This window comes from Python bivittatus, unplaced genomic scaffold (genome assembly GCF_059951505.1).
Source record: "Python bivittatus isolate LINGU-HERP-01145 unplaced genomic scaffold, Pbiv_v1 ctg000020_np1212, whole genome shotgun sequence".
Classification (NCBI taxonomy): Eukaryota; Metazoa; Chordata; class Lepidosauria; order Squamata; family Pythonidae; genus Python; species Python bivittatus.
The window spans coordinates 59,270,143-59,285,123 of record NW_028277030.1 but is presented as its reverse complement, the minus strand read 5'-3'; the positions used below and the strand labels follow the sequence as shown (position 1 = coordinate 59,285,123).

General features: G+C 38.6%; 1 protein-coding gene across 3 annotated transcripts; it reads left to right on the top strand.

The window, feature by feature from the left end:
• Positions 1 to 2,289: 2,289 nt before the first annotated feature.
• PPIL6 (peptidylprolyl isomerase like 6) lies at positions 2,290 to 13,501 on the top strand. 3 transcript variants are annotated; one of them, XM_088139286.1, is made up of 8 exons: positions 2,290 to 2,457; positions 5,542 to 5,637; positions 6,273 to 6,461; positions 8,922 to 9,008; positions 10,219 to 10,366; positions 11,317 to 11,373; positions 12,595 to 12,730; positions 13,305 to 13,501. In XM_088139286.1, the coding sequence occupies exons 1-8, from the start codon at positions 2,356 to 2,358 to the stop codon at positions 13,414 to 13,416; spliced, it is 927 nt and encodes a 308-aa protein (XP_087995412.1). In that variant the 5' UTR covers positions 2,290 to 2,355; the 3' UTR covers positions 13,417 to 13,501. The 3 variants fall into 3 exon arrangements, with proteins under 3 accessions (XP_087995412.1, XP_007434842.1, XP_025026674.1); XM_007434780.3 differs by having other exon boundaries at positions 2,291 to 2,457; positions 8,946 to 9,008; XM_025170906.2 differs by lacking the exon at positions 8,922 to 9,008 and having other exon boundaries at positions 2,291 to 2,457.
• The last annotated feature ends 1,480 nt before the right edge of the window (positions 13,502 to 14,981 follow it).

Here is a 14,981-nt window from a genome sequence, read left to right as displayed (position 1 = left end):
TTATAACATTAAAGTGTATGCCTAGGGGAATCAGCCTTTTTTCTACCCCAGCCCCCTTTGAGAGAGAGACCAATTTCACAAGAGGCGACCAATTTCATAAGATCAAACTTTTAAAAAAATAACAAAAAAAGTGTAAAAATCCCTTTTTAGTTTTAAGTAGTTGCAGGCAAAAATATTCAGTGGCAAAGAAGATAAAATACAGAGAAGTTCAATTCATAGGTCATAATTTAATAGAACTTCCCATTTTTAAAAAATACAGACGAAAATATCAGGCTCTCGCCAGACTACAAGATGACTTCCTAAAACACATTTTTCTCTGTCTCAATTATTCCTGCCTTTCATTTTCAGGTCCCTGTGCATTTCAGTCAGTTATGTGAGGCTGCCGGGGAGATGGAATGAAGCCCATTTCTATTCTCAGCCTCAGTTTCCAGCTTCTATCTTTCTCTGTTGTTTTTTTTAAAGAAAAACCTTGTCTAGCAGGAAAGGAGAGGCTGGGTAATTGCCCTGCCTACATGTTCCCAAACCATGCCTCAGTCAACCTGAATGCGAATCAGAACTGAGTGATAGCTGAGAATCTGTCAGTGAACGTGGACTAGGGGCTTTCCTCCCTATTCCTTGCAGCAGGAATCTGGTTGGCATTTTGGAATTACCTATGGCTCCAGATGAAAACAAAATTGATTTCCTGAACTGTAAACATTTCATTTACATTAACCTGTTTTACTTGGGAATACTTGTATGTGCTTTTCAGTATTGCACAACAACTGCCCAAATATTCACCCCTGGGTCCCGTGTTACCAATTACTCCCTTAGAACTTCTCTGGCTGTCAGTAACAAGATGTCTTCACAGGAAATAAAAGGCTCTCATTATGATCCTTAAGGAACTGAAAAGTGTTAGGGGAAAAAAAATAGATTAACATGACAAAAACGGAACAGCATCTACACAATTTCATTAAAACCCACATGGTAGATATTCCTTTACTGGTGGTAAGATCTGCTCTTTATACAGTCTTCAGTGCAGGTCTTATACATGAGAATATCAAAGAAGAAAGAAAAGGGGGAAAAAACTAAGGGGGAAATCTTGAAACAGACTGCAGAATAACCCACTGTTATTTGTTTCAAGACCATGTTTCAAGATCACAGGGTGACAGCATCTGAGAAGCTGCAATAGAAGTGGGTACAGATGGCAGGCAGTTGACAGTCCACATTGGGAAATATTGCAGTCTCATTACTATATATACTTGCGGATAAGCTGGGAATTTTAGGTGCCAAAATGCACCTAAAAAATCAGGTTCGGCTTATCCATGAGTATATACAGTAATACTTTTTAAAAGTACCCGTATTTCCTGTATATACTCGTGGATAAGCCCATCTACAGATAAGCAAACCCTTGAAGGTTTAACCAAAATACCATGAAAATTGTGGGCTGGCTTATCCACGGATGGGCTTATCCATGAGTATGTACAGTATTTTGTTTGTTCCTGTTTATGCTGTATTGGAGAGGTGAGCAAACTGAGGCCCCTGAGTCTTTCCAAATACTAGTTCATTACTGAAATGTAAAAATAGCTACAAAAAATATTACTGACTTGTACTCCATAAAGTGTTTCATGATCCCAAACCATAAGGACGGGGCTTTTCAGATCAGATATGCGCGTAGAATAAACTCATAAAGCAACACCTCATTTTGTTATCACGTGCAGTCAATGACTTTGGTCTAATTAGGGCATATCATGTTATCATTTTTATCACGTTTTCTCAATTATTAACTTTATGCGTTGTTTTTATCAGTGGAGCTTAAACATGGCAAGGATTAACATTTAAGCGTTCAGCTGCACTAATCAGAGAACTGTCAGCCTTTAGCAAATCCCACCGCCAATCCAAAAGCACTTTATGTTATTGTCAAGATTTTTATGAGATCGTTATTATCATCTGCATAAATCTAATTCTACAGGGTGCCATTAAATCAATATGTACTGTACTATCTAAACAATTCTCTCAAAACACAAAAGCACGTGCAAAAAAAGTATTTTGGTTTCTTTTCATCGGTATCACAGCTCAGAATGTTCAGTGGGCAAACACATCGCTATCTCATTACAGCATTTGAGTGGAAAATCTAAATTCTGGCATCAGATTTAAGCTTACATCCAAATTGACCGGTTGGGCGTCGCCCTGCATTATATAAAGGTAAAATCAACTGAGAGCCACTCATTGGCTGGCAGAACTCCCAGCGGGAGAGAACGGTGGCCCCCGATTGGGGTTGCTATGGTGAGGGGACTTGTTGATCTTTCTCCTGCGGCTGCCCAAGAGAAATCCGAGCAGCTGAAAGGCAAAGGGGAGAGCCGGAAAACTTTCTGAGCAATGTGTTCGAAGGACGCCGTGCAGCCCACGAAGCTGCAAGAAGTGGAGGTTGTCGGCCTGCTCACGGAACCTTCCTTTCACATGGCAGCCCATGCAGCGGAGGTAATTCCCAGGACCCCTGTCCTTGCTACAGATTCACCGCTCACATCTTTGTTAACATCTTCTCTCTTTCCTCTGATGCTCTTGAAGTTGATAATGTGGCCCACGAGCTGTTCGACTGCTGCAAACATGGTATTGCAAAGGCTCAATGAACAGCAGATTCTCCCAGAACAGAATTGTCGGTTGAGCTCAAATTTTAAACGTGGTTTATTTAAAATGTTACTAATGTTGTCAGTATGCAGTTCTAAGGTCGGCTTCTGTAACTTTTTTTTTTTATGCCCCTGACAAAATGTCTGTTCCTATGATCCTCTTGCCTTCTGTGGCAGTCAACAAGCTTATAAACTAACATATATTTCCTTCTGTTAGGTACAAGAAAAACTGTCATTTCCTTAATGCTGGAGAAAATCTGCTCCCAGCTTGATTTTTCGAAAGGTTTAGTTACTTCAGTTGCTGAAAATCTCTGCAGATGTGGCCATACCGAGAACATCACTCTAGGAGGGAATTATGTCAGCAAAAAAAAAAAAAAATTAGTACTCCATTGAGAATATCGTTACTGAGATGCAGTAGCTATTTTATGTACATGAAGTCTGTTTCTTCAGTGGGCCTTAATTTCCAAGGCCACTTCTTATCAACTCGCCTCTTACTTTCAAAGTCTATGAATTAATTAGATGGGTAAACTAAATGGGTGTTACCCACTTAAACCCACTGATGTAATGCCTTCTTCATTGAATGTGGAGGAGGCATCTATCCTGAACCTCTCCTCTGCTTTAAAGAGTTGGGAGTAAGGCTGGTAACTGTACAGGGTCCCCAGGTTAAGAACGTGTTCCATTCCCAAGGTCTGTCCTTAAGATGAATTTGTATGTAAGTCGGAACAGCATTATTGTATAATACTGTATAAGTAGTATTGTGTGATTAATTCAAACCATTGTGTATTTAACTTGCATTTTGCTACAGTAGGCTCTGTTCTTAATTGTGGGTCATCTGTAAATTAGGCATTCTTAACTCAGGGACTACCTGTATTTACCTCTGCTCTATATTACAAAAAAGTATTATATGAAAGCCTTAATTGGACAAAGACATGATGGGTGGCAGAAGTCAATATCTATATGCCTATCTGGTGATGTACATGGAAGACTATGATTTAAAATATGGTTATGTTTTATAATTACTGGGTTTTATAGCTGTTATGAGCCACCAGAGTTGTTTAAGATGGGTGGCCATACACATCTTTTAAATAAATAAAATAAATAAATAAAATGAAAGAGGAAAAAATGTCAGGAAGCTTGAACTAATGGTAAAAGGAATGAAAGAAAGAAAAACAGGTTGTATGCCTGTAAACCAAGAGAAAGAGGAAAACATAATATATATGAATAAATGCAGTCTGAGCTTGAAAAGAGGAGTTGATGCAGGGAACTGAAAATGTAGGCTTAATTGTAACAAAAAGGTAATGAAAAAAATTGGTAATGAAAGTATTAATTGGTGTCATCTGATTCTCATGTTTGGATATGAGAGTAGGAATTTATAAGCTGGATGATAGTTGCATGTTCCACTGTAGTGAACGCTGATAATTAAAGAATCAGGGAAAGATTGTACACATTTTCAATGAATCCATTCCAGGGGAAAAATTGTTCTGTTAGGTGACATAACTGGATGGGTAGGATTGATACAAAAAAAGAGTACACAGTAACTGGGCCATTCAGAACCCAAGAATGAGTGAATATGGTGACTATTTGGTAAGTATTTGCTCAGAAAAAGAATGTTTATTTTAGATACATAATTTAAGCATATTTGAAGGTCACATGGCAAAGGGATCAATATAAATCTAAAAGAGGATAATATAGTTGTCTGGATTGCAGAATATGAACTTAAACCAGCAATTGATGAATTGATGCTAAAAGACATTTATTATATTTGAAGTAAAAGCTGGTTTTATTAAGAAATATATGAAGATACAAAAGTTTCACCTTTACTTAAACTACATTTTGAAGACAGGGAAGAACTAGAGAGAGACAAACAGCAAGTTCCCTTTATCTCTTAAACCCAGTGACTCATTTAACTAGCAATAGGCCAGGTGAGAAACAGACACAGGGAAGTATCTGAAGATCCTTCACTTTACGTATCTCTTGCCATTTGCCCTGCTGATCAAAAAGGCTCATAGGTGCAAGGAAATGATGCAATTTCAAAAGACAAGTGAGAGAATTAGTGAAAGGATAATGAGAGGTTCCAAGTGTAGGGCAAACCATTATTTAACTGTATCAAGAGTGGATCTTGGGGGGAAATGGACATGGAAAGAAAGAAAAAAAATGAAAGAAACTAGAATGATTGCAAGAAGAGCAATGTATTTATTTATATTTATTTATATCCTGGGTGCCTTTCATTCAGGAGCTCAGGGTAGCTGAACATAGCTCCTCCTATTTTTTCCCCACAACAACCTTTGAGGTATGTTGGGCTGAGAGAATGGATTTGCCGGCCTTGGACATTATTGCCCTAGAGATAATTGAATTTAGATCGTGAGACGATGCTCCTATCTATGACTTGCTAATCAAGTAGGAGCAGAATTGGAACTGGTGTATTATACAAAGTAGGGGGATTGGCCTAAAAGAGAATACTCTCTCCTATTGCAGAAACAGAGGGAGAGAGATTTCCTCAAGCCATTTTGTAATTGAGGATTCTAAAACTTACATCAATTTATAAAATATATTGTGGGGAGAGGTAGGAGCTAACTAAGGAATGCTAGGACCACTCAGTTGAATTAATGCTTGATGAAAAAGAGAAATTTCTTGACTTGCAAGTCTCATTGCTACTGCTCCATTGCTTAAGCTGTTTTTAGCCATTTTACTCTTGCATAACAAATGGAGAAGAAATTGACATCATTTTATTTTTTCATGATAAACTCTTGCATGAGATATGCCATGGAAGTAAAGTTGTATAAATTCCTCTCTTATAAGTGATCCAAAAACATAGTTAATTAGTTAAGAAACTTATATGAACTGCTATATGGTTATAACAGTTATATGTATTTTAGGAGCACCATTATAAAATATAAAACATAGTTCACTTTTTTAAATTTTTGTCTTGAGTATTTAGGCTCTTAGGAGAAATTTTCCCAGCAAGATAGCTGTGCCTAAAATACTTCCTTTACTGCAGTTTGCATGGCATGAATATCTACAAGAAAAAAAAAAGGTATGTTTTATTTTCTGGCTATATTTACACAACATGCTTATCTATAGTTAAATGAATAGTTTTATTAAATTATTCCAATTTTCAGAGTTTGCACAACACACTGAACTACAAAGTAATTACACTGACTGGTTTGCACAACATGCTAGACTAAAATGTAGTTGGCTAGTTTCTGATTGTGTGTCAACAAAGACTTCTATTTCCAATCTGGGCAAATTAGCCTGAATTAGTGAGAACTGGTTTGTTTCAGGTCTTATAGAACATTGTATTAAATTATGGTTTGTTGAATAAACCACAATTGACAAAGGTCTTATACTGTGCTTAGCTATAAGCTGGACTTCCACAATAAATTGAGCCACAGAGAACAAACTATGGCTTAATATGATGCATGAATACAACCAGTGAATCTACAGCTGAAGAAACAGAAAGGTGGGGTAGAAATTCAATAATAAATATATAGGAAATCCTGATCAATCTATGTAATGCTTCCAAACTTGCATCTTTTAGCCGAAAATCATCCTTGCCTTTTCAGATCTATTCTTAATTTTATCACCATTGTAAAATTAACGTTTAATTTAGTGTTTTTCTATGAAAGGTGTATGAATCCTTAATATTGCCATTTTGTTTTCTGATCACAGGAACTGAGAGGTGAAACATGGGAATATCCATCCAATGTGATGTGTTTTGTTGATGGCCAGCTCCTTGGAGATGAAAAAATGCTACTCAAGTGGACTTATGATGTTTGGGATTATAAAGACTTCAAGCCCACAGCCCTTTATGAAGCAATTACATCAGATTTTCTCACAAAATACTTAAAAGACAAAAAGGTGATATTTGGGTTTTCAAAAGTCTCACCGATCACTATACAATATGTGGGGTTGGGTGGAGTTTACAGATAACCTTGTGTAATTCATTTGTTTAATTATATGAAGTTGACTCAGAAAATCCTTTAGAAAATTAAGAATGACCAAGAGAATTTCAACTCATAAACTTGCTTCCACTTCTTGATTGCTCTATCATTTATGTGTGATATTTAAATCACATCAACTTTGCTAAGTACCAACCTTAAAACCATGGATTGAAATCCCTCTCCTCTTCATGTTATGCTTTATAGGTAAGTACTAATCATAGTTTCTGGCAGATTTATGGCTGTCCAAAATCCCACGCTCCAGGAAAGCCCAATCAGTCCTCAGGAATAGGCTAAAATGGGCCAATACTCACATTTCCAAGCTAGGCAAGGATGTAGCATGATCCTTTTCAAATTGAATTACTTAACACATCTAAGTGGGAGGCCATGCTATATTTCATGGCCAATGAGGATGCTGGAGCAGTGATAAGCCTGCCAAGTTATAACTGCAGGGCCATCACTGGCTGCATAACTCAAGGCAGTATCAGATACAGTGGTACCTTGGGATACGAACTTAATCTGTTCCATGACTCTGGGCGTATCCCGAGTTGGTCATAACCCGAAGGAAATTTCCCCATAGGGTTCAGTCCGCGGACCACACGTCAGGGGCGGGAAAACGGCCGGGCGCAGCGCGAAAATGGCCGGGTGCGGTGCAGCGCGAAAACGGCTGTGTGCTGCGCGGCGCGAAAACAGCCGGGCATGGCGCGAAAACGGCATGGCATGGCGCAAAAACGGCCGGGCGTGGCACGGCGCGGCGCGAAAAAGGCCAGGCGCGGCGTGAAAACGGCTGGGTGCTGTGCGGCGTGGTGGAAAAATGGCCGCGGACCATGTGTCAGGGGCGGAAAAATGGCCGCGGACCACGTGTCAGGGGTGGAAAAATGGCCGTACCCCGAGGCGGAGTTCGCACATCGAGGTAAATTTTCGCAGCCGGAGCTGGTCGTAACCTGAAAAGTTTGTTAGTAGAGGCGTTCGTATCCCGAGGTACCACTGTACTTGCTACTTAGTTTTTCATGATTATATCTTTTTTAAAATGTGCAATATGCTGGCTGAAGAAAAGTCGGGACTGACAGTGAGTGAATGAGTGAGTGTGAAAAAAACAGGCAGATGAGGTCCAGAGCATGGTCTGAATAAGGGCTGAGCTTGGCAGGAACCAGCAATTCCAAGGCAAATAACAACCGTCCCATGAACATCTTTCAGCTGCCTCTCAAGGCCATCACAAGACTGGCCAATATCCATGAACTCAGACAGCAGGAAGCATAGCTGTGGAGCATAGCTGTGTCTGAAGACTCTGACTTCTTTGCATGCTGTGAGCAAACAACTGTTTAGTTCAGGGCTTCGCTCTTATCTGGCTAAAGATTCTAATATAGCCACGTCATGTCTGAGAGTCTTCTGCCAAATCAAGCCAAGTGCTGAATAAGGGGTGAAGTGTCTGGAGTGCTGTGAGTTCCTGTTGAGCCTGTCACAAAGCCTGACAATGCCCATGATATGGTAATTTTGCTGCAGTTCAGATCTAGGATGGAAAATAAATGCTTGGCACTTTACAATAAGAGGCTCTTTGAATGGTATGCCAGCTAAACTCTCATTCCACTTTTGGAACAAAAATGACCCTGTGGGTCATAGCTCACAGAGAAAGTTCACAAAAGGAATGCATTGTGGAACCCAGGGGATCACTCGCTGTGAACATTCACAAATTGTATTGTGAAAATTGTTTTGATCTCAGGCTTAATGTCTGCTAAAACAGAAGTGGTATTATTAGCGCTGAGAAAATTTGTATTAATACATTATTGTTTAAAACACTGCTGTTGACTTGAGACAGTATCAGGCAAAGCTACTCCTTGACAGATGTGCTTTCAATATCTTGGTCTATGTGGAGTCTTTCATTCCATGAATTTGCTTCACATCTCTGAGTTCCATGCAGTCCTTTATAGAACCCTTTATTAAGCTTCGACATACCCTTCATGGCAGAGGTTCTGTAAGTGAAAAAAGTGGAGAATTTGGGGTTGATCAGGAATTAATTCAATCTTTAAAAGACAGCTTGCTTACCCAGTGTAAATGCCCACTCCTTGCCCAAATTTCACAGATACATTGGATTGTTCTGTATATTCTCAGATCACATATGATGTAAGACCCCAAACCTCTGCTATTAATGTGTACCCTGGAACACTTTCCAGACTCATCCGTATGATGTCTGAGTTCTTTGGCAGATTAGTTGATCATCACTGATTAGGTCTCCTGACAGTAAAATATTGACAAGCCATAACTTCAAAGAAATGCAGAAGAAATTTACTGGAATTTGACCCATTACCTTCTGAAGCATGACTCATAGTCAGAAGGGAGCAATCTTTATCTTGTTATTCACTCAATTCTACTTTGACTGTAGGGTTTGGTTTCTTTATCTTGGCAGCATATGTTTGTGTTCATGGAAATAGCAATTCAGGAAGTTTCAATTGGAAAACTGCTCTTTGAGGTAAGTTGCACAGGAAAAAGACAGACAATCCTTGGTAGTGGGCTTTATGTTTATCATGTACATGGAAGCAAATACACATATGTTTAATACTGTTGTTTAAACACTTAAGGGTGCAATCCTTGATATGAGATCAACTACTAAGAGGCATTGGAACATGGGTGGAAATTGGGGAATGGCTGCTCATCAGAATTATTTGGGTGACAATACAACAGTGTGTGCAACATTTCTGCTCTCTTGAGCCTGAAATATTATTGGTTAGGTCAGTCAGTTTTATTTTAAATTATTTTGTTAGAACCATTAATGGTTGTAAAGCAAAGTGGTACATTTTATAAAATCAGTTTTTTTTATAAGTACTTATAAAAATTTCATGTGAAAAGTGCCACCTTAGAAGACAAAACAAATATATTTTTATTTAGATTTTTTCAAATGCAAGCTTATGCTTATTTGATAAAAGTTTAAAAATTATATCACTTATTAAAGCTGCAATCCAATATACTCTTACTGCCTCAAACGTTTTTGCTTCTCTATAAACTTGTTTAGGATTGTGCCACAAAAGTTTTCCAATCAAGCAATCCTGTGTATGTGTGTGTGTGCATGTTGAATTTCTGCATTGTGCCCTTCTGAATACTCCTGAGTTATCCATAGTAAATGTAAAATATGCTATTACAACATGCAAACCCTAAAATCAGTAAAAATCATCATATAACACCATGGAAAATAAATCTGTAAATTCCCTCTCTTAAAACTTAAAAGCTCTTTAGAAGAAGAGGAGTTTTTCCTCCTGAAACATAGCTGAAATATTGCCAGGGACAGGAGTTCTGAAATGAAGGCAACACCAATGGCAAGACCTGTTGGCTTTATTGGTTGTTGCTAGGCAGAGATGGGTGGGACGATAGTGAGCAGTTGGACTGAGGGAGAAAAGTAATTCTAAGTCATCACAGAACAACAGAACAGATAACAGGAGGAAGTCATGCTCAAGACCCTGATCTCTGAGTCATAATTCTTTCTCTACATTTTAAAATGCATTGCCTCTTCTCACAAGGATTAAACACTTATTTTTAAAAGATGTCACAATCTTTAGATTGACTATGCCTGCAATATAGAGTGCACTGTGATCCATTAATCTCTCTGGTTAATGTAATATTTCTCTTCCCACTGACCTCAGGGACTGAGCTTCTGAAATGTTCCATGTTCTTCTTCCATTGTCCAGCTCTATTCTGATATCTGCCCCAGAACATGCTACAACTTCCAGTGTTTATGTACAGGAGAGAAAGGGTACTCCGAGTCTGGACTGGCACTCACTTACAAGGATTCGATTTTTCATCGAATTGTAAAAAATGGTTGGATACAAGGAGGAGGTATGTATTCCTTGTTCATGGAGTGAACTATGGGACAAGTTTAGTATAAAGCAAACTTTTAGATAAGAATTGTAATTTTAGATAATAATATGTTTGTAAATATATAAAACTGCAAGTATGGATGAGGCTCCTCTACTAGTGTGGATTTCCTCATTCACTTCAATTGAGCTAGCTCACCTGATGCAGATCTTTTTGTGAGCACTGAAATGTGCAGCAGAGGTCTGACTGAATGAAAAGGCTTACATCAGATTTTTGTGGCTGGTAACAGTCACATACAATTTGACAAAAACATTTTAAGTACACTTAGAAAATGAACTGTGAATGAAAGAGAACCGCTTGAAAGTTTTATGCAAATTTATCTGCATGAAAGCCTTTTATTTGGATGGAACCAAGCCTAAACCTAGAATAGCTGTTGGGTATTTGACATAAAGATGTGTTAGGCTCTCAGTTACAACAAAAGTTAGGAACCTGTGGTCCACTGGATGCTGCTGAATTATACTTCCCAGGAACCCAAGCAAACATGACCAGTCCTGGATATTCTGAGATGTACTTCACCAACAGCTGCAATACTATTAGTGCCCTGTATTGTAGGATCTCTGCTGATAATAACCATTAAATAATATACCATTCTTCCTCATTTCATGAAATAGATAAGGGCTTCTCAGACATGGATACATGTATGTAAAGTCCTAACAAAGTTTCAATAAAGGATAACCATGTTTCATTATAATCATCCATGTATAATGTACATCTGTAAAATACTCATTCATATATAATTTTGTGGTTTTGTTTTTCCCCTTTTCTTTTTCTAATCTTTTTTCCTTCTTTTGCTTAAAGACAAAAATTACAAATCATAAAATTGTATCTGACAGTGTCATTTAAAATTTTGTCCTGTTTTCTGATATAAAAAGATAACATATAATTTTATTTTTCATAATTTATATATATAGATATAAATGGTGGAAGAGGAAATGGAGGTGAATCGATATATGGACCTGTCTTTGAAGGTAGAAGTGTTTTCTTAAAATATGCTGGTCCTACCTAAATAGGAGGCTTCATAAATACTATAGGCAAAGAGTATATCCTAAATGTAAAAAATAATCTTCTAATAGAAACAGAATTGAAAGAAATAGTGTACAGTCAGCTGTGTTTGTAGTGACTGAGAAGGGAGACTTGAAGTTCTTGCTTTAATTAGTGTAGGGCAGTTATGAACCATTTGTACAGTATTATAAGTGCCACTCTTCACTTTTACTTCCTCATAAAAATTTTGATTTGGACTGAAGAGATTCAAAAGCAATTTAGATTTCATATATTCTAGATTCATGATTGTTCACAAGGTGTTTAATTTATGGCCATCATCACCAGGAGAAGTGAAGCTATAAAAGGGGTTGATAAGCAGTGTTTGTCCATGGAAATCAACGGACTATTCCTAGTAACTGTAAAGCAACTCAATATCATGAAGTATGGAATAGCGGGGAGCTCCATTTCGGGGTGGATTGTGAATTGTGCATACTAGGTATTCCTCACCTTTCTGTCTAAAATTGGGAATGATCAATACTTTTTTCTGATTGTATTATAGATATTACACTGAACTAAGGCAAGTAAACGAGCCAAATGTAACATTGGAAAAAATAGATCCTTGGGCCATAGTAAACTGCATTTATTCTATGGCCCTGTTTGCATAACATGCTTAAATGTACCAGGGAGAGGAGAGCATGTCCTACAGAGAAATCTAGTTTCAGCCTCAAGCAGGTCTAGGTCTGTTTAGGGCCAAACCAACTCCCCATAAATCAGATGATTCATTTCATGTCACCTGAGAGTTAAACTGCTCCTTCTGGTGCCCACAAACCAGACATCCCAGAGATGTTCTGCAAAAACGAGGTAGGTCTCAGCACTCCAACTCCAACTCCACTCCACTCCACTCCACTGGGGAAGTAAAACCATGGGCAGAAACAGGCAGGGTTATGTGCTGTGGTGCCGACTGTGATCATGTACCAGGAAAGAGGGCAATTAAAAGAGAAGCAGTAGCCTCCCAGCCTCTTTTGCAGCAGCTAGAGATACATAAAAAATTATCTCTGGAATAACTAACCAAGTCTTCTTCTTCTGTGCAGCCCACAGAGGTAAGTTAATTCACTGGGGATAGAGATATCTCAGTGGTATTTGTATGTATATGTGCAGGTATATCCATGCATGCATGCCTACATACCATTTACCGTACTGTTTTTTAGATGAAAATTTTGCAGTTCCCCATGACAGGAGAGGGGTTCTTGGAATGGTCAACAAAGGACGTCACACCAATGGGTCCCAGTTCTACATCACGCTACAGCCTGCGCCATATTTGAATACCAAATACGTGGCTTTTGGGTATGTGTAAGAAGTCACTCTGGGTATCCCAAGTATAAACATTGTAACTGAAACATGGGAGCATATTTTCTTTTTTGATGTTTATCTCCTGCCTTTCTTCTACCATGGAACTCAAAGCAATATTGGTGGGTAGATTCACTGAAGTGAGATAGCTGCATTATTCTACCTTGTGGACACCATCCTCCCAGTGATCTGGCAGGCACCCACCTTTTTAGCCTTCCAGAAGGCTATCAAGACCTGGCTGTTTGTCCAGGCACTGGGGTAGAGTGATGGGAGCAGGTGGATGGCTGTTGGGGCAACCTAGGAGATGACTAAGGTGCCAGGTTTTTTAGTTCTTGGTTTTAGTTTTGGTTTTCTGATTTTATGGTTTGTAGTTTTATTACTGCTATGAGCTGCCCAGAGTTGCATTTTTTAAGATGGGCAGCTCTACAAATCAAATCAAATCAATCAATCAATCAATAGCATTCTTGAACTATGGCCTAATGATTAGACTGGAAAAAGAAATCCAACTGACATAAGCTCCAAGGATTTATTCAGAGTTTTGTTTTGTTTTTTTAAATTATTATTATTTTAGACAGGTGATCGAGGGCTCAGAAATTCTCCGGGAACTGGAAACAACAGATACATTCAATGAGAGGCCAATGCTACAATGTAAAATCATTAACTGTAATATTTTTCAGCCATGACTACTCTATAGATGTTAATTTAGTTTTGTTGTAAAGTGTAGCTCTTTTCTGATCATACAATTTGTGGTAGCTAAAAAAAAATTGACAAATAAAAATTACTTTTTAAAACTTATGTTGTCCTTTTCCTTCCGAAAGCAACATACATGTAAGAATATGGGATTTTGGAAACTAACTAGTATGGCAATCTAAGTGAATTTTAAGGCCAGTGTGAATTAAGCAGCTTTTCAATTTGCATTACCTGGGGAAAATTTCTTGAATCTCAAAACTAGCAGCAAGGCCTTAAGCAATGTAAGTGTGTGCCTATGTATTTATTCGTTTATTTATTCATTAGGGTATAGCATCTAATAAGAAAACATAAGCCAAGACATCCCATTCAAACTGGGATTCCTGGCTATTGCTTCCAAGTAAGACAGCAATCAGAAGCAGAGAACAAGCCAGTTTGTTAGGAAGGAGAAATGAGTACCAATAAGCTAAAATTCACAGCAGTTCTAGCTTAAATGTTGTTAGAAGCAAACAAGTTTAGTGCAGAAAGCTACAGTCAGGTCCAGAAATATTGGGACATCGACACAATTCTAACATCTTTGGCTCTATATACCACCACAATGGATTTGGAATGAAACAAACACAATGTGTGTTAACTGCAGACTGTCAGCTTTCATTTGAGGGTATGTACATCCAACTCAGGTGAATGGTGTAGGAATTACAACAGTTTGCATATGTGCCTCCCACTTGTTAAGGGACCAAAAGTAATGGGACAGAATAATAATCATACATCAAACTTTCCCTTTTTAATACTTGGTTGCAAATCCATTGCAGTCAATCACAGCCTGAAGCCTGGAACGCATAGACATCACCAGACGCTGGGTTTCATCCCTGGTGATGCTCTGCCAGGCCTCTACTGCAACTGTCTTCAGTTCCTGCTTGTTCTTGGGGCATTTTCCCTTCAGTTTTGTCTTCAGCAAGTGAAATGCATGCTCAATGGGATTCAGGTCAGGTGATTGACTTGGCCATTGCATAACATTCCACTTCTGTCCCTTCAAAAACTCTCTGGTTGCTTTTGCAGTTTGCTTTGGGTCATTGTCCATCTGTACTGTGAAGCGCCGTCCAATGAGTTCTGCAGCATTTGGCTGAATGTGAGCAGATAATATTGCCCGAAACACTGCAGAATTCATCCTGCTGCTTTTGTCAGCAGTCACATCATCAATAAATACAAGAGAATCAGTTCCATTGGCAGCCATACATGCCCACGCCATGACACTACCACCACCATGCTTCATTGATGAGGTGGTATGCTTAGGATCATGAGCAGTTCCTTTCCTTCTCCATACTCTTCTCTTCCCATCACTCTGGTACAAGTTGATCTTGGTCTCATCTGTCCATAGGATGTTGTTCCAGAACTGTGAAGGCGTTTTTAGATGTCGTTTGGCAAACCCTAATCTGGCCTTCCTGTTTTTGAGGCTCACCAATGGTTTACATTTTGTGGTGAACCCTCTGTATTCACCCTGGTGAAGTCTTCTTTTGATTGTTGACTTTGACACACATACACCTACCTCCTGGAGAGTGTT